The 24,544-nt window shown below is 54.8% G+C and overlaps 1 protein-coding gene across 1 annotated transcript in view; it reads left to right on the top strand.

Annotated features, from left to right (window-relative positions):
* Nucleotides 1-23,376, top strand: part of MED27 (mediator complex subunit 27) — a 256,683-nt gene extending 233,307 nt beyond the window's left edge. Inside the window, exon 7 of the mRNA XM_077768415.1 lies at nt 22,856-23,376. Within this exon, the coding sequence (XP_077624541.1) occupies nt 22,856-22,885 (30 nt within the window). The 3' untranslated portion in view covers nt 22,886-23,376. The remainder of the gene's footprint in view (nt 1-22,855) is intronic.
* Nucleotides 23,377-24,544: the final 1,168 nt, after the last annotated feature.

Genomic DNA, 24,544 nt, shown 5'->3' with positions numbered 1-24,544 from the left:
GTGCCTACCGAGTGCACCCCTTGCCTCCTCCCACTGCTCCGTACAGAGGACAGGCGATAACTCCTCCCCCGAGAGGGAATGCCACTTACTCAAGGCCACACGAGGCCAGTCAATGACAGAATGGAAATCTGAACCCAGGGCTGGGTCTCTAGAAATTCTCCAAACTAGGGGCGCCTGGGTGGCTTCGTCGGTTGGGCGTCCGACTTTCGCTTAGGTCATGATCTCGCGGTTCGTGGGTTCGAGCCCCGCGTCGGGCTCTGTGCTGACTGCCGGCTCAGAGCCTGGAGCCTGTTTCAGTCTGTGACTCCCTCTCTCTCTGACCCCCCCCCCCCGCTCACGCTGTCTCTCTCTCTCTCTCCTAGAAATAAATAAAACATTTAAAAAAAAAATTCTCCAAACTAATGAAGTCCCTTGTCAGGCGTCCTGGCCACGCCACATGGCATTGCCTCTTGCTGTGGTCAGCATCCTGGACTATTTGGACTCGTTCTTTCCTTTGAGCAAGGGCCCGTGAGAGCCTCTGTGAGCCAAGCCTCGCGCTGGCCTCGGGGGATAGAACAGGGACCAAGCGAGACAGCGTCTGTGCGCCAGGGACCCCCACGGTCAGGCAGGCACACAACCCCAGGAGTTCATGTGACGTTTCAAGCCGGGGGTCACACTCCAAGTTTCAGCAGGAACCTAGGACGCGGGGCCTTGGGCTGGCCTGGGGGCCGGGGAGGCCAGAAAGGAAGCCTGGGGTTGACATCTGGTCCCAAGGCATGGGAAGAGAGGGGTCGGCCGCCCGGGGAGGAGGGGAGCTCCCGGGCACAGAAGGAACCGCACGTGGTCACGAGGACAGGGCGCAGGGCGCCCGGGAGCAGAGGGAGACGGGGCCTGGCGGGGCCAGCGTCTGGTGAGAGCAGGGAGGGTCCGAGAGCCGTGGCGGCGTTTGCCAGAGCCGGCGGTGGGACGGGGCAGCGTGACGAGGGCATTGGCGACACCGAGGCAGCCTGCTAGCGGCTCCCCTGCCCACCCCCTCCCTCTGTGGACGGCTGTTGTCTCCTGCCTCCCAGGGGGCCCCGTCTGACAGGAGCCGATGCCTCAGCGGTAGCTCCTCAGACCCGCCACGTCTCATTGCTGTAGTAGCTCTGGACTTGGCAGTGACTTGCTCCTTGCTGGAGTCTGGCCCCACATGAACTTCACGACTTCACACACACCCTGCCCCACGGAGGCAGTTACAGCCCGGCAGCAACATGCCCTTCCACGCCCCCTGTGGCAGCTGATCCAGCCTCTGTGAACCCCGGGCGCTGTCCAGTGCCACCAACCCGCTGTGATGGGGGTGGCCTCCCAGAGCCCCACCAAGATGCCGAAAGCCCCCAGGGGACCAGTTCTGGGCTCCCCCAAACCCCCCACCGGGCACTTGTCATCCCACGTAATTAATGACACGTGTTGGACACTGTCCTTGAGGGCTGGAGTCCCGATGGGGAGACGTTCCGGCAAAGAAAGGCACAACCCACGGTGAGCCAAGGTGCTGCCTTCCCACCCCGACCCCCTCGGTGAAAACCGCCTCCCGCGCATTCAGCTCATCTCCTCCGTCTCCTCGGCGCCTCCCACCTCCTGAGACTAATTCAGACGCCGTCCAGGCTCCTTGGCTGTAGGAGTCTACACTTGCTGCGGAGGCAGGACCCAGAAGGGCAGTCAAGAGGCCTCTTCCACCGAGGGAAAACAGAACATCCACCAAAATGAGTCGTTGAGCAGATTCGTACTAAGCTAGATCGGTGTTTTCAATTGGCCAGGGGCCTAGAACCCGACTGGCAGGCATGGAGAGGACAGATGGGATCCTATATGAAGCCACTGACTCATTCGACTTCGAAAGAGAAGAAAACCTTATTAGTCAATGTTTCAAAGGGCTGCGGCTTCACAGGAAGCTTCTCCGGCCCAGCCAGCTGGAGCGGCCTCCCCGGCTGGCACCTCCGGCTTTGCCCGGCCCTGCTGGAGGCCCCTGGCCGCCTTCTCAGCCCGGTGCCCCCGGCCCGGTCCCCCAGAGCTTCTGCTTCCTGTCCCCGGGGTCGGGGTGTGCCCACCAGCCCGAGGCCGTCCACACCGTCCTCACAGCCCATTCCCCCACTCTGAGCTCGAAGTGATCTGCCCCCCCCCACCCAGAATTCATATGCTGATATTCCAACCCCAAGTGCCTCGGAATGTCACCTCACCTGGAAACAGGACCTGGGACAGAGGTAGTTGAGTTGAAGTGAGGTCATTGGGGTGGGCCCTGATTCAACGTGACAGCCTTCCAGAAACGGGGGACTCGCACACAGGAACACACAAGAAGACAATGCAGAGACTGGAGGGGAAGGGGCCCCATCTGCAAGCCTAGGAGAGAGTCTGCAATGTGTCCTCCGTCCTCGCCGCCCTCAGAAGGGGCCAGGCCTGAGCTCAAGCTCCCGGCCCCCAGAACTGGGGCACAATAGATGTCTGTTGGTTAAGCCACGGAGTTTGTGGTCCTCGGTTACAGCAGCCCCAGGAGACTAACCCTGACCTGACCTGACCTGACCCCCAACGCTGCCAATCCCATGGGCTCCACCCCCCGACCGCCAGGCGTCCAGCCTGTGCCTGAACACGAGCACCTGCCCAGCCCAATGTGACACTCAGCAGGCCCCTCCGTGGCCCTCACTGTCACCCACTGCTCCATGGGTCTTCCAGGGACCTGAAGGGGTAACTGAGGCTTGATTTTGTTCAGCGCCGTCATCCTCTGAGAGCGTCCACTGTGCACACCACGGATGGTCCGGGGATGAATGTGAAGTGTTCCCCGTGGTAACAGAGCTTTAATGATGCTTTAAATGTGTTTTCAAAGAACATGCTTTCCGGGGACCAGCAAGCACCCCACATAATAGGAAATATACAAGCGCATGCCCCGTGTCCCCCATTCGCTATTCGCTGAGTGCCAAGCCTTTCAAGGACCCTTTTAGGGGAGATCATATCACCGATTTCAGGGATGAGAGCGATGAGGCTCAGAGAGGGTGTGAGCTTGCAGAGGGTGATGAAGCTGCTAAGTGACCAACTAGCATTCAGACTCGACCCTGACCCCTGATGCTGATGCTCAGACCCCGGTGCAGGCTCCCTCTCCGGGCCCCGCCCACAGGCTCTGCACAGGGCAGTTCTGAGGACCAGGGAGGAACCACCCAGGCTGAGCGACTCCCCTGGGTCCCCTGCTCTGGGGGTGCCCCTCCCAGCCTCTCTGGGAGCACATGGTGTTTCTGGGTTCTGCTCTATAGAAAAGTTGCGATTTTTGCTGCTGCGGAGCATATAGAACTGTGGCTTCATTTTACAGTGTATGGAGTTTGTTTTATGTACTCTTGACAGTTTCAAATTCACTTTCGGCTGAGGATTGGGAGGGGGGTCTGTGGCCCTTATTTGGCTACTACTCCACGTTTGTGCTGAGCCACAGATGTGGATGAGAGACAGCCATCAGACAGGGTCCCAGTCCTGGGGAAGAGCTGGCTGCTTGCCTCTGCGGGACAGGGGGAACAAAAGTGCTTTGAAATAAGAGTCCGCAGGAAGGAGAGAGCTCAGCTGGAGGGGCTTCCTGTCCAGGCAGGAAGGGGGCTAGGATGGGGGTGGGGAGTGGGGGGGCCCGGGGCAGGGAGGAAGGAGGGGAGGCGAGGGCCCTCCTCTCTTCTGATTCCAGCACCACTTTCTTAGGATGCATTGCATCCAGTGTCCCCACTTAGAAGAGAGGAAAAACCGAGGTCTCTTGGTCCCAGTGGAAGGTTCTTGGCCAAGAGAGGCGAGGAGGCCTCTGGGCCCTTCACTCCCTCCGCCGCCCCCCCCACTTGACGCTGGGCGGTCTCTGTGTGCCACCCTTGCCCAGCCCCTCCTCTCCCTGGGTTCCCATTTCCAATCCGGCTCACTGATCCATGCAGGTCAGAGCAGAGGCCAAGCAGAGGGGTCTCCGCTAACTATATGCTAATGACAGCAGGGACCAATCAATCTCCCCCTTAATCAGGCAATCAATGTGCACTGCAGGTGTGGCCGCTAGTGGCCTGCGACTGGAGGGGGGTGGGGTGGAGCGCCAGCAGAGGGAGAGGAGAGGAGAGACAGAAAGAAAGGGGAGAGAGGGCGAGAGGGGGACAGGGCCCAGGCCCCACCCCCACCCCACCCCTCCCCCATCCCTGTGAGGTGGGGCCCCTGAGCTCCTGCCCTGCCCTCCCCCCCACCCCAGAGAGAGCCAGCTGCAAACTGAAATCACTGCTCAGGAAAGAACCAAGGGGGAATGAAAAAAGGAAAAAAGACAGCGTCTTTTTAATCAAGGCTCAGAGCTATAGTCACTAATGAATTCAAGGTTCTCCAGAAACCCCAGGGCAAGTCTGGGTGGATAGAAGCCAGAAGTCTCCCTCCCTCCCCTGCACTCCCGCCCCACGACTCCCCTCAGCAGCGAGGGTGGGGCACGCTGGGAGGGAGGGCTTGCAAACCTGAGGACCTCAGGTCCCCATTCCTGCCGCCTTTCAGAGATGGATGGGTCGGCCAAGGTCACAGCCAGGACAGGGCTTTTTCACCAGCCCTTATACTCATCCGAGGTCCTGTTTCAGACCCCACTCAGCCTTGGTTTAGGGGGGGCTGTTCTTAGGAGAGCCGCACAGGCCAGTTCCCTGGTCCTTTCTCTGAACAGCCCTCCTCTGCTCTGCTGGAATTATCTTTCTTCTTTCTTTTTCTAATATTTATTTAGTTTTGAGAGAGAGAGAGAGAGACAGAAGACAGAGTGCAAGCAGGGGGAGGGCAGAGAGAGAGGGAGACAGAATCCGAAGCAGGCTCCAGGCTCTGATCTGTCACCACAGAGCCTGACAACGGGGCTCGAACTCACGGACCGCGAGACCATGGCCTGAGCATGATCTGAGCCGCAGTCTGTCGCTTAACCGACTGAGCCACCCAGGCACCCCTGAAATTATCCTTCTTACCACTAATCGCTTACCTTCTGTGCTCCAGCTTTAGATTTCTCACAACCCCCTGGCCGCTATGATTATGCCCATTTGATAGATGAGAAAACCAAGGCTCAGTGAGGATCACGAAATCTGCCAACATTTCAGCCAAGCTGGAAGTGGGGAGACATGGCCTCTTGGCCTCCAAACTCTCTTCCAGGGAGCCCCACAGTGGTTCCGGCTTCAGGTCCTGGTTGGGGCCAGCCCCACCCCCACCCCGCCTCCTCCCCACCCTCCTCAAGCTCTGAGGTACCTGATGCTGCCCCTTTCTCTGCAGCTCCTGGGCCCCCACCACCTGCTGCAGCTTTTCCCTATTACAGATCAGCTTCGGATTCAGAGCCTCTGTTTTTGGAGGGTGGAGGCACCAGGTCAGGGCGGTTGGGACATAGTCTATTCCTTACCGGCTGTGTAATTATAAATAAGTTGCTAGCTGTCTCTGGGCTCCGCAGACAATGTGTGGCATGACCCAGATACTGTCCCCTCGCCCTCTGTAAGGCTTTTCCTGTGGCTCACGTACGCTTCTCGACAGATGAGTCAACTGAGGCCCAGAGAGGTTAACTAACTCGTTCAGGTCACCCAGCAAACATGCCGTGGCGCTCGAGCCCTCCACCCCAACACGCCCACGCCCTGCAAACCCTGACTGCCCCCTCTGCTCCCCCTTGTCCCCTCTGCCACCTCCAGAGATGCCTGATTGAGAAGCAGAGTGGACGACTGGTCTGAGGAGGAACAGGGTAAATGATGTTGGTTAAGGAATTCATAGCCTGGGAAACATATTCCCAGCTCAGCTCGTTTTGGCTTCTGCTGTTAAGAGCTCTGTGCAGGGGGAACTGCGGGTAAAAACTGAGGTTCAAGGCCACGCCCATGGAGCAGGAAACACGGGCCTTGTCTGCTTCTCCATCGTGCCTGCCTGGCTCCGTCAGCCACCATCTGCCTTCGGGCACCGCACTGTGTCCCACCACGCGCTCACACGCACGACCGGAGCTGGCCTCGGCAGGCCCCGGGCACCCAAAGCCGGGAGGGACCTTGGCCCTGTAGCGCCAGCTTTCAGGAGGAACCCCACCCGCGGAAACTTAAGTTAGGGGTTGTGGGGACGGAGAGATAATAGAAAAGGTGAGAGAGCCCCCGGCAGCTGAGGCTAGGAAACAGCCAGACCGTGAGGGTTGACCAGAAAGCGCTGGCATTCCCAAGATCACGGCCATGGCCACATCCGAATGAACGTTAACAAAATAAATTTGAGTCACATTTAAATTCATTTCAAGTAACTGACAGGCAATTTCCAGGCCCTCAGTCTTACTTCCAGGGCTCAGCGGCCGCGTGTTGTAAACCGAGGCTGTGGCTCTGAGACCCGCCGTCCGCCCCAGCGGTCGAGTGCAGACGCGGAACCTCAGAAGGTTCCGTTGGACGGTGTCTTCCGGAAACCTTGCCTCTTCCTTTCCACAAGTTGGATCCTCCCGTTTGCTCCTCTGGCACGTGGCCCAGCTTGGCTGCCGGCGGCATTTGCTCACACCCTTCACGCCCTCTCAGCCAGCCGCCCACCTCAGTCCTCGTAGGTCAGAATCCCGAGAGAGCACCCACAGGTGGCTCGACCGGTCGGCTGATGAGCACTGAGCCCCTAGTGTGGGCATTCCTTGGAAGGGAATGACCTTTCCAGGGGCCAGAGTCTTTGTCAGTAAGAGCAAGAGAGAAGCGATGCTATATATAAATGCCATTCCAGGGCGAGGATATGCCTCTCGGCTGGAGACTTCCTGTCGCCAGCAACTCTAGGCTAAGGGCACTCTGCTCACATTTTACAGATAAGACAGATGAAGCTTGGAGAGAGGGAGTCAAGTAACTTATCTAGAATTGCACAGCTGGTGATTGACAAACCCTCAAGGTCAGGTTGCCTAAGATGATTATCCTGAGAGCAAGGCTGTCTCGCCGAGGCCAGCAGGCTGGCACCAGCACCGGCCACCCATGGGCTCCCCTCTCCCCAATCCAGGCTCTCCTCACTTCTGTAGCAGCCCCTCAGGAGAGAAGGGCCCCCACCGCTCTGTCAAAGTAACACCCAGATCTCTGTCCAAGGTCACCAGGTCCAAGCGACTGTGGTCCCACATGAGCCCTGGCCTGGAAACGGGCCTACTTCCCAGGGTGTGCAGGGCATGGAGTGAGAAAATGGATCAGCAGCCATGTTTCTACGGATCCCAGAATCATAGCTCCGGAGGCAGATTGACTGCGATAGCAAATAGCACCCAAATCAGAGTGGCTCGGCACAATGAAGGTGCCCTTCCTGCTTACGGCACAGGCCAGTGGGGCTTATTGCAAAAGGGGACACTGGGCTCCGCGGAGGCACCCAGGGACAAGGCTTCCTCCAGCTGGTGGCTCCTTCCACCCTCAGAGCAGGACCCAGAACACTTTCTCTGTCAAGGGCTAAATAGTAAATATTTTAGCACCACGAGCTCATACGATGGCAGCTACTCAAGTCCGTCGTCGTGGTGTGAAAACAGACACAGACAACATAGAAAGGAATGGGCATGATCATGTTCCAATAAAACTTTATTTATAAAAGCAGATGCAGGGCTGGATTTGGCCCGTGAGCCTTAGCCTTCCCACCCCTGCCCTAGAGCTCTCGCTGGACCCTCTGCCTCTGTTGAGGAGATCGGGAAAGAGAAAGCAATGGGAAGGTCATGCAGGAGGTTTGGAGGTGAGACGGGAAGTGGGAAACATCGCTCCCACCCACTGGCCAGAACTCGGTGGCATAGCCCCATCTCACTGCAAGGAGGGCGGGGGGAGCCAGGAAGTGTAGTTCTCCTGTGTGTCCAGGAGAAACATGGGCTAGAAAAAGCTTTCAGCGGTTACCTGTTCCCCCCTTCCTGCCCCTGACCCACGCTACAATCGCCCCCAGATAGGAGGACTCCCTCACCAGTCTCTGGAAGCTTTAACAGCAAGAATGTTTTTCCAGCATGCTCCTGAAACTGTTCCTCCAGTTTGACCACAGAGGTCTTAGAGGGGTGGAGAGAGGGGTCCATCTGAGCCCCCTGACACCAGGTAAATCCATCAGCCTCTGTCAGGATAAATGATTGCTGCAGTCGGCTACCCTCATGTCTGGAAGCTCATTCATTCATCAGTTATTGTGGGGTATTTGGGGGGTGTTGCCATAAGCAAGACCTGCTTGAAGCCCGCCCTCATTCACCCCAAAACCTGTGTGTGTTTTTTTAAGCTCCTTTTTCTCCCCTCATTGAACTAGGAGCTGGGCTAAGGGCTTTACATCCTTGTTAGATCATCTCCCCAAGATCATAAAAATGGAGCTAAGGTTCACCCTCTCCCTGCATCCACCTCTTTTGCCATCCTCCCTTCTCACCCTGGAGCCTCCAAGAGGCTGACTTTTGCCCAAAGGGGTTTTGCAACTGATATAAGGAGAGCCCTAAAATCTCTCACGTAATGGGGTCTGGGCTCACTCTGGCACTCGGCCGTTGCACCGTGAATATGCAGAGGCTAGCCTAACGGAGAATGAGACACATGTAATACAGAGCCAAGTCTCCTAAGTCACCCCAGCTGACAGCCCCCCGCCCCCTGCCGAATCCCCAAACGTGAGAGTGAGCCCAGCTGTAGCCTGAAAGGCTGCAAGACCTATGGCCTGCTAGCTGACTCCAGGGGCATGAGAGATCAGTGCTTATTGTCACATGCCACTGAGATTTGGGGGTTCTTTGTCATGCAGCATTATTGCAGAAATAGATAACTGATACACTCTTGTTCTCTCTATTTGGAAGATGGAAAACAGAGGCTAGGAGATGTTAAGTAGTTTTCTCAAGGTTTGACAGTTGGTAAAGGGCAGAGCCTGGGTTTGCCCCTGTGAGTCTCTCACCATTGCCATTTCTGCTGAGGCATAAGCCCCATGAAAGCCAAAGTGTTTGTCTAAAGATTTAACAACAGCTTGATCCCCTCAACTGTAATGGTGTCTCACACATAGTAGGTGCGAATATTTGTTGAGCGAGTGAACAAATTCTGCTTTGGGGTAGTAGTGGCTGAGAGGCCCTTCTTGTTCTTGGGAAGCATGTGGGGGCATTGACTCTTCTCTGGCAGAGAGAGGAGGAAGCCACCAAACGAGCAACCAAAATCCCCCGCCCTCCCATCAACAAGAGCCTGAAATCAAGGCCAGCACTAGGGATATGTTACCACTCAGTCATGCACTTTGTTCTCTAGAAGGCCCAGGGAAACCAGGGCAGAATCAAAGGGAAGGAGAGAAAGGTTTTTTAAAAAGCACTGGGCTTTTGACATGATGACATGATGGGCCCCTCTGGGAAAGATGTACGGAAGAGGGTGCAGCAGGGTGTAGCTTAAGGGGCACGCTCAGAGCCAGGAGGCTGCTGCTTGGTACAGACCAGGATACCCTAGGCCAAGGCAGTGCCCAGAGGGACATTGTGGGGGACGGTGGGGAAGAGAGACTTGATCAGGTCCCTTCACAAGCATCCTACTCTCCCCTGTTCATCCCAACCTTGCAGCTCCAGGAGCTCCCCCAGAGAGCCCCTGCTCTGCTCACCACCAGCACTGAGGGCAGAGGAAGCAACATTTTCTCATTGGCTGGAGTTTAACACACACGCGCGCGCACACACACACACACGGAGATGATCGATTTCCACTTATCTTATTTCCCCCATCATGCACCCACGCTCCAATAACCTTATGAGTTCATCATGTTCCTGCTTCTGTTCCTTGTCAGCACTGATACATCTCTAATTGAAAATTAAAATGCAGAAGTGCATAAGCCTGCGTGTGCACCCATCACCACACAAACACACACATTCACACCCAGAAACCCGTCCTGATGGACCACCTCAGCTCTGTGGATGGTCAGATGTTATCCAATAACCTGATAAAGCAAAGCAGCCACCAGATAAATCATGTCTATGGTTTGCTGTCTCCTAAAAATTCTAGAAGCCCAGCCTCAAATGTCCCTCATGGCTCCCTTGGAGCCCGTGTTATCTGCAGAATACTCCAAGATCTTTCTGGAAGCGTTGAAGCTGGTGTCACCTGCTTATTGGGCCCCTAGGAGAGAGACAGGGCTTGGGCAATGAGTCCTTTTCTAATTCTTTCTCTAAAAGCTTTAATCACAGGCTGACAGCGTCAGCTAGCATTGTATTTATGGCCGTCTATCCCAGTATTCATTGTGGTGCATGATGCATGGCATGCAGTGAGTGCTCAATAAATGTTTATAGAAATGAATGCAATTTCTAAGTGATGTGGATGTTGTTGGAGGCAGGGGGGAGACTACTGTGCTGTCTGCTCCACCCCAGGAACAAACCTGGCCTTCTCTGATTCTTGTGGCACTGATTCTCCGATTCTCTGCAGAGGTAGAGTCTCATCATAGGAAACAGCAGAGCCAGGCTGGTTTCAGTGTGTGTTTCAGTTATGGGTCATTGCTATGAATCAGACAGACTGGCAGTTAAGAGCTAGACTGTGAGGCCAAACAGACCTTTGCTTGAACCCTGGCTCTGGCGTATGTATGGCTTCAGGCAGGTTGCTCAATCCCTCTGAGCCTCCTGTTATAAATGGTAATAATAATAGGACCTGCTTCAAAGATTTATTGTGTTCTCAGTGAGATAAAGCATGAAAAGGATCAACACAGCCCTAGCACACATTAGTACTTCTTCATGATGCTGCTGCTGCTGCTGTTGAAGTTCATGCACAGCCCAGGCCTAGCTCTGCTGCACAGAGGTGAGAAAAAGCAAGAATCAGGTCTTCCACGGGCCCACAGTTGCGTGGGGAGATGCTTGTGGAGAACTAGAGAAGCGTTGCTTGCTAAACTTAGCTCTAAGTTTGGTAGGAGGTCAGGAGTGAAGGGGGCTGGCTGACGTGGTCAAGAGAGGCTTCCTGGAGAATAATATATGGGATGGGCCTTGAAGGATGTGAGGGGTGGGTCAGATGATGAAGTGATGGGGAGTGGGGCAAAAGGCCTGGGTCTGAAAGGAACAGAATGCGTGCAATGGCCTGCAAAGAGCTTTTGGACAAGAGGAAGCAGTGTGAGCCCCGATCATAGGTCTGCAGACACGTGGTGGGCTTGGCTTTGCACCGTAAAGGCGGCAGCAGAAGCACAGTGGGTGTGGGACGGTTGCCTGAGCTTCCCACTGAGGGAGTTATTGCTTGGTGACAGCAATAATGTGAAAACAGAAGTCTCTCCTTGGCTGGCAATGGTTGTGTCTGACCAACAGTCTTCATTTGGTGTCACCTCGCACTCTCTGCCCCATCTCCACCACCTCGTTTCTTCCTGGCTCAGAATCCTGAAAGAAGGCGGCCAGGATTCACTGACCCCGGGCTTAGGTGAGACGGCTGGGCGCCTGGGCAGCAATGGTGGTTCAGCACCGTGGAGAGCGCCCTGGGCCCGCCATGCCGCCACCTGAGACTCAAAAGGCCAATGATTTCCATGTTCCTATAAAAACCCTCCTCTCCTCTAGGTACTGGTTACTGCTCTTCTGCTGTGCCCATTCTCAGATTTCCACCCCCGCCTGATTTTTTTTTTTGTGCCTCATACTTCTCAAAGCCTATTCTGTCTTCCAAGAGGTCAGCTGATACATCTGCCTTATTCATCCCATTTATCAGAGTCCTGTCTATGCCAGGTTCTGTACTGACTTAAAGTCTAGGCTTAGCTGTCAATGGGAGAGGGCTTCAGAGAGCCTCTCTGGTATCAATGAATGTGCATTTCTCCCAAGATCTTCTGGAGCCCCCGGGTGCCTTCGCCAGAGACACAACTTCAAAGAAGTGAATGCTGAGCACCACTCAGAAGACAATCGCACCCCCCCCCAGTGACCCATGAGTTACTAGTTAATGCCAACACAGCTGCTGTTGCATGCACACTTTTACTACACTAGCCACTGAGGTAGGCAGTGATGTACACAGTTGCAGAGAAACCATATGCCCTCCCTGCAAGGTGGCGCCTTGATTATCTACACTTGACAAGTGCGCCCAGAGAGTTGGAGCCACACTTCCCATGCCATGCAGCTGACAAGTAGCAGAGCAGACTAGACACCAGTTTCTGACTCCAAAGTTCTGCTCCTTCCTCCTTTCCCTCCCTCTTGCTATAGGAGCAACTTTAGATGGTCCTATTGGGTGGAAATGCCATTCTTATGAGTCAACAGACGGCTGAATATCAGAAAGATTATATGGCTCACCTTAGTTTTTTTCCATTGAGAATACCCCTTCCCCTACCAGGTGTCCACTTCCTCCCAAAGATTCCAGGCCACCGGCTTTGGCCAGCAGCAAACTTCTCCTCTGTGGGCGGGCTGGGGAGAGCTTTCCCTCCAGGGCCAACTGTCTGCTCAGAGGTGGCCCCACTGAACCAGCCAGACTGCATGACCCTTGCAGCAGCTAATGAACGCAGGTCACAAAGAGAAAAGCAGTTCTGTGAAATAATCCTTGATCTGGGAGGCTGCCTGGCATGAGCGTGTGGCTCCATCAGAACGTTTCTGGAGGGAAATTAATCATGAAGCTTGGTGGCGTCACCAGAGGTGGGAAGGGGTGAGGAAGGTTGTAGGGTTTGGGGGTAGGGAGGCTATTCCATCGCAGCAATCAAGGCTGGAAAGAATTCTGTAACTATCAATGGTCGAAAGAGAGTCTGGAGGCTTGGGGGCGGGTGTGTGTGTGTGTGGAGAACACCAGGAAATCAGGAAAAGCCAGGCTGAGGGAGACATGCATGAATGAGAAATCACCTATCGGCCTCTGCAGCTGGAGAAAAGGATTGTTGGCATTCATTCATGCATTCAGTCAACCTTCTTTTCAATCATTCTGTATTTATGGAGGCCCTCTGTGGGCCGGGACTGGTATAACAGTGCCGGGACAGGCGTGGTCCTGCCTTCGTGGACTTGCAAAGGCGCTCAGAATGAGGGATTCTGGACCTATTTCTAGCTTCCTGAGTTCCCCCCATCTCCTTTAACCTCTTCCATGAAAGACCACCAGCACTTACTGAGACAGTGCTATGCTCTCAATAAACCCTGATGGGACGTTGTGGAAGTGGACACTATTATTCTGATATCACAGAAAGGAGAATGAGGCCCAGGGAGGGTAGGGGACTCGTCCAAGGTCCCTGAGTCAGCAGGTGGTGATCTGGGTTTCCAACCCAGGCCCGTGGGAGTTCAGAGCTCACCCTCTCAGCCACTCTAACATTCTGTCCCTCTAAGGGAACGACACTTTTTATTGCCTTGACCAGACTCCCTCGGCCTTGGAGGGAATCCCCCCTTCCTTGCCTCTCTAAACTCACAGTCGCTGGGGCGCCTGGGTGGCTTAGTCGGTTAAGCATCTGACTTTCGCTTAGGTCATGATCTCACGGTTCGTGGGTTCGAGCGCCGCGTCGGGCTCTGTGCTGACTGCCAGCTCAGAGCCTGGAGCCTGTTTCAGTCTGTGACTCCCTCTCTCTCTGACCCTCCCCTGCTCACGCTGTCTCTCTCTCTCTCTCTCTCCTAGAAATAAATAAAACATTAAAAAAAAAATAGGCTCACAGTCCCGACGCAAGGTCCTCTTGACCTTCCCTAATCTTTTGTGTCTTCTCTTCTTGCTATGAGGCTGGAAGATAATTAAGCAAGGTGAAAAGATTTCAAGGAAAACTGAAGTTCCTTGAAGATACCAAGAGGAAATCTCTGATGGCTAAACACATGGGAGTGGCCAACCTCTGGGGACTCTGGCTGGTGATTCTCTGTCCTTGGCACCCCCTGCATCAATGGCACACCACCTGTGTCTTCCCACCCCCTCACTGTGGGACAGAAAGACGTAGCGGGGGTGCCCCTGGGTGTGCCCTCTCCTGCCTCCTTTCTAAGAGCCTACCAGCCCCATCATTCATTCTGCAAATAGCTATAGCGTACCTGCTCTGGCTGGGACACTGTGGAGGCAGCAGAGATAGCCTGATCCTGTCCTTGCTCTCATAGACCTGAAAGTCTAACCAAAAACAGACATCTGACAGATAACCACACCAATAACTGATCATGTCCAATTATGATGAATTCTCTACAGATGAGCTGTGGGTTGAATAGGATTCCCCCCAATTTATGTCCCCCTAGAACCTCAGAATGCAACCTTATTAGGCATAAGGCGCTTTGCAGATGTCGTTAGGGTAGGGATGTTGGGGTGAGATCATCCAGGACCAGGGTGGGCCCTAAATCCAAGATTAAAGGCGCTTTGCAGATGTCGTTAGGGTAGGGATGTTGGGGTGAGATCATCCAGGACCAGGGTGGGCCCTAAATCCAAGATTAGTGTCCTGATGAGACTAGAAAGGAGAGAGAGACGCACACACAGAGAAGGTGTGATATGAGGAAAGAGGCAGAGGCTGGAGGGATGGGATCAGTAGATGCCATCCGAAGCTGGGAGAGGGGCTCAGGACAGATTGTCTCTCAGAGTCTGTAGTGGGATTCAAGCCTGCCAACGTCTTGATTTCGGACTGCTGGCCTCCAGAACTGGGAGAGAAGAAACTTCTGTTGCTTTAAAGTACCCAGTTTGTGGCAGTTGGTTATGGAAGCCTGAGGAAACGAAGATGATACCCGAGTCTCTGTCCTGATCTGGGCAGTCAAGGACAGTCCCGTGAGGAAGTGACATTTGAATGGAGGCTTGAAGGGTGTATGGGTGTTGGCAGCAGAGTGCATTCCTGGCGAAAGGACGAGCAGGTGCAAAAAGCCCCGAGCCGGGAAGGGGGACCCGGGGAAGGGCCGAGAGGGGACAGAGGGGGCAATGCCAGATGTGTCCGGAGAAGTGGGCAGCGGAAGCCCCAGAGGAATTTGGACTTCCTGCTGAGAGAAGGGTCCTTTGTCCATCTTGGGTCCTTTGTCCATGTTGGACAACCCCCACCCCGAGATCCGGACCCCCCCTCCAAATTCCTGTCCCCCACACTCTTCGTGTTAACAGGAGATCTTCTCTCCTTTGGTCATCCTCAGACTGAACTACAATAGCATTGCCACGGAGCCGCATCAGATGTGCCCAAGGAATTCCGAGTCTCTGCTGACTTCATTAGCTCCAGTGCCCTGAGTCATTCAAGCCATGGTGCTTTCTTGTCCCGAACCCCCCGCCCCCCGCAGGAGGGTCCTCATTAGCTGGGAAATATGAACCACTTAGTAGTTCCATTAACTTGGTGCTTCCGACATGCTTCATCTCTGCCTTTCTTCCCTCTCTGCCCCTTCACCTGTGATTCTGTCTCTCCACTCATTAGCCAGACGTGCCTCTGTGTCGGCGACTTTCCCCCTCACTCTCCACGTCTCTCTACCCCTCCCTCTGCTCAGTGTCAGGACGCCAGCCCCCCCACCCCCGGCACCCCGGTCTCCGCTGAGACGCTGAAGTGAGCACCACATGTGTTCTAACCTGTTAGCTGTGGCTGCCACGTGGCAACTTGCGCCGCTCCCCGTCCGCCGTCCCGGCTCCTGCTTAGCTACTTCCCCCGCCCACAGACCTGCCCGAGACCCCTCAGTCTTGCAGCCTGTCCTGGGAGAGCAGCAAGGGGGCTGCCCTGGGGGCTTCCGGGTCTCCCGTTGCCCAGGGCTCCCACAGCCGCATGGCTAGGGTGTAGCCTGCACCAAAGGCCACCTGCTCACCTCTCACTGCCCTCCCTCGGAGGCACCAAGGGGCACCGCCCTACGCCCTCATCATTCTCTGACACCCCCTTTCCCCAGCTTCATAGAGGCTCCTCTCTTCTCTCCCAGTCACGAAGCAAAGGCTGTAGCGCGTGTGGCGGGATGTGTGCCGGGGAGACACTCCGTGTGCAGCTAGAGCCCTGGGTGCACAGCTGGGGTTCAGCGAGCAGACAGATGGAAATGGAACCCAGACATGGAGGCCAGAAGGGACGGGGAGAGATTCGCCTGAGTCTGGTCCTGGGGGAGGGGGAGGGGGCTTCGCTGCCATCCCCACTTCTGAGCTTGTGCCTCACACTGGATTGAGTCGAGCCAACATTTATTGGGTGTTGCCTGCATTCCAGGCCCTATGCTAGGTAAAGAGAGAGGCTACAAGTGAGCAGGCCAGGATGGGGGTGAGGGGTGAGCTGGGCCCCCAGCTGGAGAACCACTGAGTTCAGAGCCACCCTGCGCTCTGCGTTGGGGGGAGCCGCTCAGGAGGTTCAAGACAGACACACATGGTCACCGCACACCTGCCACGGGACCCACCTAGCAGGTGATGTCACTGTGAACCTTAGCACGATGGAACAGAGGGTCTGGGTCAGAAAGGCCTGGGTTTGCGGTTTGCTTCTGCCACTTACAGGCTCGTGACCTCAGGCAAATCGCTCCACCACAGTTTTGTCATCTGTAAAGTGGGGGTAATAATAGCACCCACCCAGTGCATTGTTGTAAGAATAAAGTGAGGTGGCTCATGTAGGACCATGGCTGAGTGTTCACCATGCAGTGAGTACCCCGCCAAGTTTTGCTTTGATAGCCGCCATCACGATGGTATACATGGGAAGTGAAGGGAGATGTGTGGACACGGACATGGACATGAAGGAGGGGTAACTTTCTGACTGACCTTCCAAGGACCTGGAAGTTTCCATTGGGTGAGAAGCATTTGTGTCCCAGGCTCATCAGGTGAGGAGGGCTGGCAAGTCTGTGCATGGTGGCCAGAGTGTTTGAATTTTGGGTAGGTCCAGAGACCAGAGCTGCCAAGGGGCACAAGTCCAAGGGACGCTGTCTACAAAGACCCCAAGGTGAAGGGCACCCCTGGGTTTATGCAACAGCAGCCCTGCCTGGGCTGTGCTGGCTGGGCACAGGGCAACCAGCCCCTGACTCGCAGAGAGCGGAGGCTGTGCAGGGAGAAGGTAGGAGAGCCATGACTGGGACCCACAGCTGGGACTTGCAGCTTCACCGATGCCCCCTGGCATCCCCGCAGCCTCCCTGCCTCTCCCTGCAGAGATGGCCACCTTTCCTGTGTTTTGGTTGGATCCCGGTGGATCGGGAAATAATGAGCAAGCTTGCCCTCCCCTCACTTAGCTCAGGGCTCTGCGAGGCCAACCAAACCGTGTGCTAATCACCTACACGGGGGAGAGCGGAACCAGGATCGATTGAAGCAAAAATATTTCTATGCTCCATTGTGGAGAGGGGAGCTGTCACCCCAAATCCAGCTCACACACTCATGCCTTCTGGGGCAGGTTTGCTTTGCAGAAACATGGACAGCTGAGCCTCACAAGGGTCACCAAATTGCTGCAGAGTGCAAGCATCCACCCATCCACCCATCCATCCACCCACCCACCCACCCATTCACCATCCATCCACCCACCCATCCACCCATTCATCCACCCACCCATCCATCCACCCACCCATCCATCCTTCCATCCATCCATCCATCCATCCATCCACTCATCCATCCACCCATCCACCCATCCATCCATCCATCCATCCATCCATCCATCCATCCATCCATCCATCTATCCATCCACACATCCACGCATCCACCCATCCATCCACCCATCCATCCATTCACTCATTCATCCACCCATCTATCCATCCATCCATCAAACACGGATGGGAACTCCTCTGTACCAGGTGCTGGGGACACAACCCCATCTCACAGGGCTCACTTCTGGTTGGGGAGAAAGGCATCAATAAGTCAATCAGAGAATGGTGGAAGGTGATTCACCCCAGAGAGAAGAATAAAGCAGGGCTGGGGGTCAGGAGTGTAGGGTGTGATGGTGTTGAAGACAACAGCTAGAAAAGGTCTCATGTTGAGATTCTAGCAAAGTCTTGAAGGAGACGTGGGGATGGGATATTGGGGTCTGGGGGACAGGCATCAGGCACAGGGGATAGAGGGTTCCCTGGCTTACCTTGCTGGGGTCCTAGGGCTGCCGTAACAAAGTACCACAAATGGGGTGGCTTGACACAACAGAAAATGACTCTCAGCCCAGTGGGCCAGAGTCCAAAATCAAGGTGTGAGCAGGGTTGGTCAGTCCAGGAGCTTTTGAAGGACATTCTGATCTGGGCCTCCCTCTTGGTTTCTGGCGGCTGGAGACACTGTGGCCTGTGGACACATCACTCCAACCTTGACCTCTGCCCCATGGGTCTTCTCCTGTGTGTTCCTGAGTGTCTTTTCTTCTTTGTATAAGGACAACAGTCACTGCTGGGGCACCTGAGTGGCTCAGTTGGTTGAGCGGCTGCGTTCAGCTCAGGTCATAATCTCACGGTTCGTGGGTTCGAGCCCTACATTGAGCTCTGTGCTGACAGGGCAGAGCCTGCTTGGGATTCTCTTTCTCCCTCTCTCTCTCTCTGCTCCTCCCCCTTTGTGCTCTTTCTCTGTCTCTCTCTTTCTCTCTCTCTCTCACACCCAATAAATTAAAAAAAAAAAAAAAAGGACACCAGTCACTGGATTTAGCCCACACTGGTCCAGCATGACCTCTTATGAACTAAAGCGTCTATTTCCAAATAGGACCACATCCCAAGTTCTTGGGAGTTATGACTGGAATGTACATGGGGGGGGGGGCAGTTCAGCCCGCAGCACTGTGGTTTCCTGAATGTGGCTTCAGCCCGAGACTGGCCTTGGACAAGCTGGTCACCCTTCCAGTCAGGAGGCAATGGTGAGGGTAACAAACGTCCCGGTCCCCGTGCGCTCCCTCTGGGCCAGGTTCTGTGCTAAGGTGCCCGCATGGACTCACGGACTCACCCAGGGTGACGCACTGGCGTCCCCATGTATATAGTGCCCTGCTCCTGGACCTGTAGAGCTCAGGAGCCCTCCCCTCCTCCCCCACCCCTGTGCCCTGTGGAACCCCTCAGCCAGGTGCAGCCTCGGTCTCCGGAGGGTCCCACGGGCCCCAATGCCGAACACGGAACCCGCCTCCTCGGGCATCTGTGACACCTCCGAGTTCGGGTCCCAGTGCATGTCTCAGTGAGGCGGGAGAAACAGCCGCCGCTGCCTGTCACTTGGCTTGGTGGCCCCAGCCAGCGCTGCAAGGGAGGGGCTGGGAGAGCCCCAGCCGACTGTGTACATTATTTCACCAAATCCTCTCATCGGCCCCAAGTTGGGGGTCGAGGTCACCCCCATTCTGCAGAAGAGGCAGCCAAGGCACTGAGTGGCAATACCGCAGCCCTGATCATACAGCCATACCGAACGGACCCAGCTGGGGTTCCCGCTCTGTCCTGGGATGTAGGAGGCAGGCGGTAAATGGAAGCTGTGGTTACCGTCATCACCAGCTCTGGTTCTCGTTTTTTGTCCATATCCTGTGTTTCAGCTCCTTGGCACCATGAGAGCAGAGATATGAATTGCTCTCCCCAGAGTCCTGGTGCCCAGGAGCGTGTAGTACGTTCTCAAACATTCTGGGCCCTCCGAAACATTTCTCACTCCCCGAAGGGCTGCCTAGGCTGTGAGCCCTTTGACAGCGAGGCCCTGAGTCTCACCTCTCCTGTCTCCCAAGGAGCCCAGGACAGTGCAGGATGCGAAGAGCTCAAGCACATTAGAAGGAGGGCAGCCCCACACCGAGCAAGAGACGCCGGAGTGGGGGCTCCAGAGCCCACCGTCCGGGCCCCTTCTCTAACCGGGGCTCCTATCTCTGCCCCGCCTGCCTCCCATGTCAAGGACCAAGTAAAATAAGCTGAACGAGCCCAAACCACTGGGCTGCATGAGGTCCTCCACATTGTGAGGGGGGTGAGGGAGGGAAGGGTGGCACATAAGGTGCCCTGCAGGTCACAGTCTGTGGACGGGCAGGACGCACGGTCCCCCTGGGCGCAGACCCCCCTCCCGACCACCCACATACTCTGCATCCTGTATTTCCCGCCTCCATGCCCGGAATGCCCTCATTCCAGCCCCTCTCTCGGACCACTCCAAGCCACGCTTTAGGACTCTGTTCAGCACCCACTGGGGTGGCTAAAATCCCAAAGGCTGACAACACCAAATGCTGGCAGGGACGCGGAGCAACTGAACTTGTATAAGTTCTCGAGAGAGTGTAAGATGGAAAGCTCCTTGGAGGACTGACTGGCTGTTTTCTAGAAGGTTCAGCATCCCCCTGCCCTGTGGCCCTGTAATTCCACTCCTGGGTCTTTACCCAAGCGAAATGAAATCACATGTTCACAGAAAGGCTTGCTTTTGTGAATCTCCATAGCAGCTTTCTTTATAGGGGCAGAAAAGGAAACACCCCAGATAGCCAGCGGTAGGTGAATGTCTAAGCAAATTGTGGTCCATTTCTTGCGGGGCAGGGTGCTGCCCAGCCATGAAAAGGGGTGACATGCTAGCTCACATAGCACCACGGAGGATTCTAGAGATGGGCTCAGTGAGTGCTCGTGGTTGGTTGAAATGAAATCCTACAACAGGCAAAAACGATCTATGTGTTTAACATTTTTTTAATATTTATTCATTTTTGAGAAAGAGAGAGACAGAGTGCAAGTGGGGGAGGGACAGAGAGAGAGACACACACACAGAATCCGAAGCAGAACCCAGGCTCTGAGCTGTCAGCACAGAGCCCAGCATGAGGCTTGAACTCAAGAGAAGTGAGATCATGACCCGAGCTGAAGTCAGACACTTAACTGACTGAGCCACCCAGGCACCCCAAGCGATCTATGTGTTTAAAAGTCAGAACAGCAGAAGAGGGTGATTGGCTGGAAGGCATGTTTGAAACAGTTCCTAGCATATTCTAGGTGGCAGTTGTGTGCATGTGTTAAACATATTGAAGTGAATATGTAAGATCTGGGCACTACCTTGAATATACCTCAATTACATGTGTATATATGTATCTGTGTGTGCACATGTGTGTAAAGACCCCCTGGGCCCTCCCCTGCCAGGACCCCTCCCCCGTGTCCACCTCGCTCACTCCCGCTGAGCCCGGACCACCTTTCTGCTCAGAGTCGGGATCTCTGTCCAGCACCTGCTGTGGTACAATCCCCTGTCCAGCCGCTCGGCACCCCCAGCCCGCGGGGACGCTCCTGCGGGCCCTTCCTACCAATGTGCCCCCTGAGCCCAGCACCGCCCCGGATGCCTCTGGGGGATCCACAGACATTTGCCGAACAAATGAGGAAATGACCACTGAGTCTTTATTTATGATCGTAGCTACGGTTTAGGCCCAGGTTTGTGTCCACAAACCTCACTTCCACCCCCGACTTACATCGATCTCCATTAAACCCATTTAGATCCATAAACTCAATTTCTAGTGCATCTGCATCACTAACTCTCTCTGAACCTCCAGAGCTCCCGGGAAGGGGTAGGCACGGGTCCCCACAGGCTGAGAGGCCCGCAGCCCCCGCCAGAGGCCCCACCCCCACCCCGAGCCTGCCCCTCCCAGACACCCTCCACCCCCTCCTCTTCCTGGCCTGGCTTCCTCTCCCAGTGGGTGCTCCACTCCTGTTTTGAGAGACTACAGACTGCACAGGGGTTTCAAGGTCAGGCTCTGATCGGGACAGAGCTGGGCAGGATTTCTGGCATTGCTATGTGACCTTGAACAAATCATTTCTTCTCTCCAGCCTTGGTTTACTCATCTGTGCAATGGGATAATATTAGTGCCTGCTTCAGAGGAATGTCAGGGGGACCTGGTGAAGTTTTGCATGCAGAGCACTTAGCTGGGTGCTTGAGGGGAACTGGCCAGCGAGGTAGCCCCGTGTGTACCCTGGGGTCATGTGAGGGGGTCTCCCAGCCGAACGAAGACCGAGTAATTCCCATCCCCCCCCACCCACCCAAGGCAGCTCCCAGCAGCCTTCTCGGCTCAAAGGGCACTTTCAGTTCAGGGGTGCCTGGCTGGCTCAGTCAGAAGAGCATGCTAGGGGCGCCNGCATGCGAGGGGGACCTGGGTGGCTCAGTCAGTTAAGCATCCAACTCTTATTTCGGCTCACGTCGTGAGTTCAGGCCTCTCATTGGGCTCTGTGCTGACAATGCAAAGCCTGCTTGGGAGTCCGTCTCCCTCTCTCTCTGCTCCTCCCCCACTTGCTCTCTATCTCTCTCTCAAAATAAATAAAAATAAACTTAAAAAAAAAAGAGAGAGAGAAGAGCATGAGACCTTGAACTCGGGGTCGTGAGTTCAAACCCCATGTTGGGTGTAGAGATTACTTAAAATAAATTTAAAAAGTTGTTTTTTGAAAAGGGAATTTTCAGCCCAGACCAAACAGCCCTAGGCTTAATTTGAAAACGAGACTCCTTGTGAATCCCCAATACCAGGTGGGGGGCCACCGAGAGACGTCAGCCACAGAGGAGAGGAACAAGGGGGGAGATGTTGGTCAAAGGGCACACGCTTCACTTAGAAGATGAATAAATGCTGGAGAGTCCAATGTATAGTATGGTGACCATAGTTAATGATGCTGTTATATACCTAGAAGTTGCTAAGAGAGTGAATCATAAACGCCTGGGGGGCTCAGTCNCCTCTCTCTCTGACCCTCCCCTGCTCACGCTGTGTCTCTCTCTCTCTCCTAGAAATAAATAAAATTTAATAAAAAAAAAATTTAAAAAAAGAAGCTAATCAGGTCAACAGGTTGTAGACCTTAAACTTGCACAATGTTACGTACTAATTATATCTCAATAAAACTGAGGAAAAAAACATTGTAGTACAAAAAATTAGAAGGACATACTTTTTATTAAAAGTCAATTATTTACACTTTTAAGAAGCAATTTACATTTCAAAATAAAAGCAGATTAGAGATTACAGAACCCCACCCACCCCCGCTGGCTGTAGGAAAAAGGAAGAAATGAGGACTTTGCAAAAGCAGATGGCCAAGTGCCAAGTGTGAAAATCACTGCGGATAGAAGCAGGCAGTCTGACCAGAAGGTGGGGAAGCTCATCTCTCTTTCCCAGTGGGAACAGCAAACTGAAGGCCATCGTCTCTTTACCAGGCCCTCAACCCGTGCCCTGGCCCCAGGCACACCTGGTCGGTCACCTCAGACTGGGAGTGGGACAGAAGCAAGATAGTGTGACCGGTCCACAAAGCCTGGGACCGGGGTTGGTGGCCAGGCGCTGGCCCGTACTCAAAGCTGTGTGACCTGGAGTAAGTCACTCAACATCTCTGTTTATATCTCAGGTCCCTCTCAAGGGCCCAGCACAGAAGTGATGCTTGACGCGGACTTGGTAAAGAGCGAAGGAGAGTCCCCACTGGACTGTGTTCCTCGATGACAGAGAGAATGCGGAAGCTGAGGCACCGAGTTGCTTAGGGTGACTCCAGTCATGAGGAGCATAGGGACGCAATGCCGGATGTGACCCCAGATGCTCCTGGCAGAGACCCTGGTGACACTTGTCTTCTCCCTCCTGTGCACCCTACAAAGCCCTCTCTACACGCAGACCTGTTTACCAGACATACATGTTCCGAAGAAATTAGGAAAATATGAAGAAGGGAGAAAAATCACCCCAAATCCCAGCACCCCGCACCAACTTGGGGTGAGGCAGCTGCATCCGAGCCTTCTGCGCATGCGTTCATATATGCCCTCGTGGGTACGATTTTATGTAAATCGGGCCGAGTGCCACCCTACGTCAGGCCCAGCGCTGTTCACACAACAAGAAGTGTGCAGATCTTTGTGCATCAATAAAAACACCCCCGCCATCGTTTCTCCCGGCCGTTACTCCATCGTGCGGCCACATCCTGGTTTAGTCAGTCAGTCCCTGATTGGGGTAGAGGTCAACTGGTGTCTTTCAGGTATTAACACTGGCACCAGGTGACCCTGGCAGTGACATCCTTCTCCAAAACACCCCGGTGACAGGTGCTTGCTGCTCACGAGGCAGTGTCCCTCCATCTTCAGGTGGCTCCAGGACTGGGGACTCCTTCCTGGGACAGAGCCCAAATCTGCCCCCCTAGGACTTCCCCACGCTAATGCCAGTTCTGCACTTGGGGTGACGCAGACTGTCCGCCCCTTGGTCTCAGCCTCCNTTCCAGCATCCTCCCAGCCCCCCCCCCAACCCGTTTGAGGGAAGGCCGCCTCCCCACTTGCCTTGGGAAGCCTCCCAAGCAGGCGTGAGGTTTGCAGGTCTAGAGGTTAAGAGCCCTGGCTTTAGAGCCGGACAGACCTGGGTTCAGATCTCAGCTCCACAGGCCCTGGCTGTGGGATCCGGGGAAGACGCTTGACCTGTCTGAGCCTCACTTTCCTCATCTGTGAAATGAGTTTAGTAACAGCCCCGACCTGTTGTAATTTGGCTATTGTAATAAGGCTTGTAATAAGGCTATTACAACTTTCCCAGCGCTGTCCCTGGAAACCGCTTAGTTCAGGACCTGTGCCTGGTGGGACTAAATAAATACTAGATGGCAGGGAGCTCCCCGTCCATGAGGATCCTGGAGACATGCCTAGCGGGGCTGAGATACCCCGGCCCTGCCCCCACCCTCCCCCGGCGGTCAAAGGCGCCACAAGCTCATCTCTCAAGGAGGGGTGGACCCCAGCGGCTCAGGGAGGAGGGAGGGCTGCAGACAAGGAGTGGGATCAATACATTATTTAACGGCAAGGATGCAAATGAAGGAAAATTAATGAAGGCGCTCCCTCTGCCCCCGTCCCCCAGCCCCCACTCTTCCTTGACTTCGGGATTGCTGACAAATTCTCTGGAAAATATCAAAACAGCCTCCGGCTGGAACCTGCCACCCGACGCACCATTATCTATTATTGATGTAAACCTTGACAAGTTCTCTTTTTAAGGAAGGCGAGCATGGGAGAGAGCTGCTAATCTGCGTTTAAAGGGATGGATTCTTTTTTCCCCCTCCCCCGGGCTCCAGCCACAGGAGCACCCGAAA

This window comes from Crocuta crocuta, unplaced genomic scaffold (genome assembly GCF_008692635.1).
Source record: "Crocuta crocuta isolate KB4526 unplaced genomic scaffold, BGI_CrCroc_1.0 scaffold35, whole genome shotgun sequence".
Classification (NCBI taxonomy): domain Eukaryota; kingdom Metazoa; phylum Chordata; class Mammalia; order Carnivora; family Hyaenidae; genus Crocuta; species Crocuta crocuta.
The sequence above is the reverse complement of the archived record's forward strand: the minus strand, read 5'-3'. Positions and strand labels throughout refer to the sequence as shown.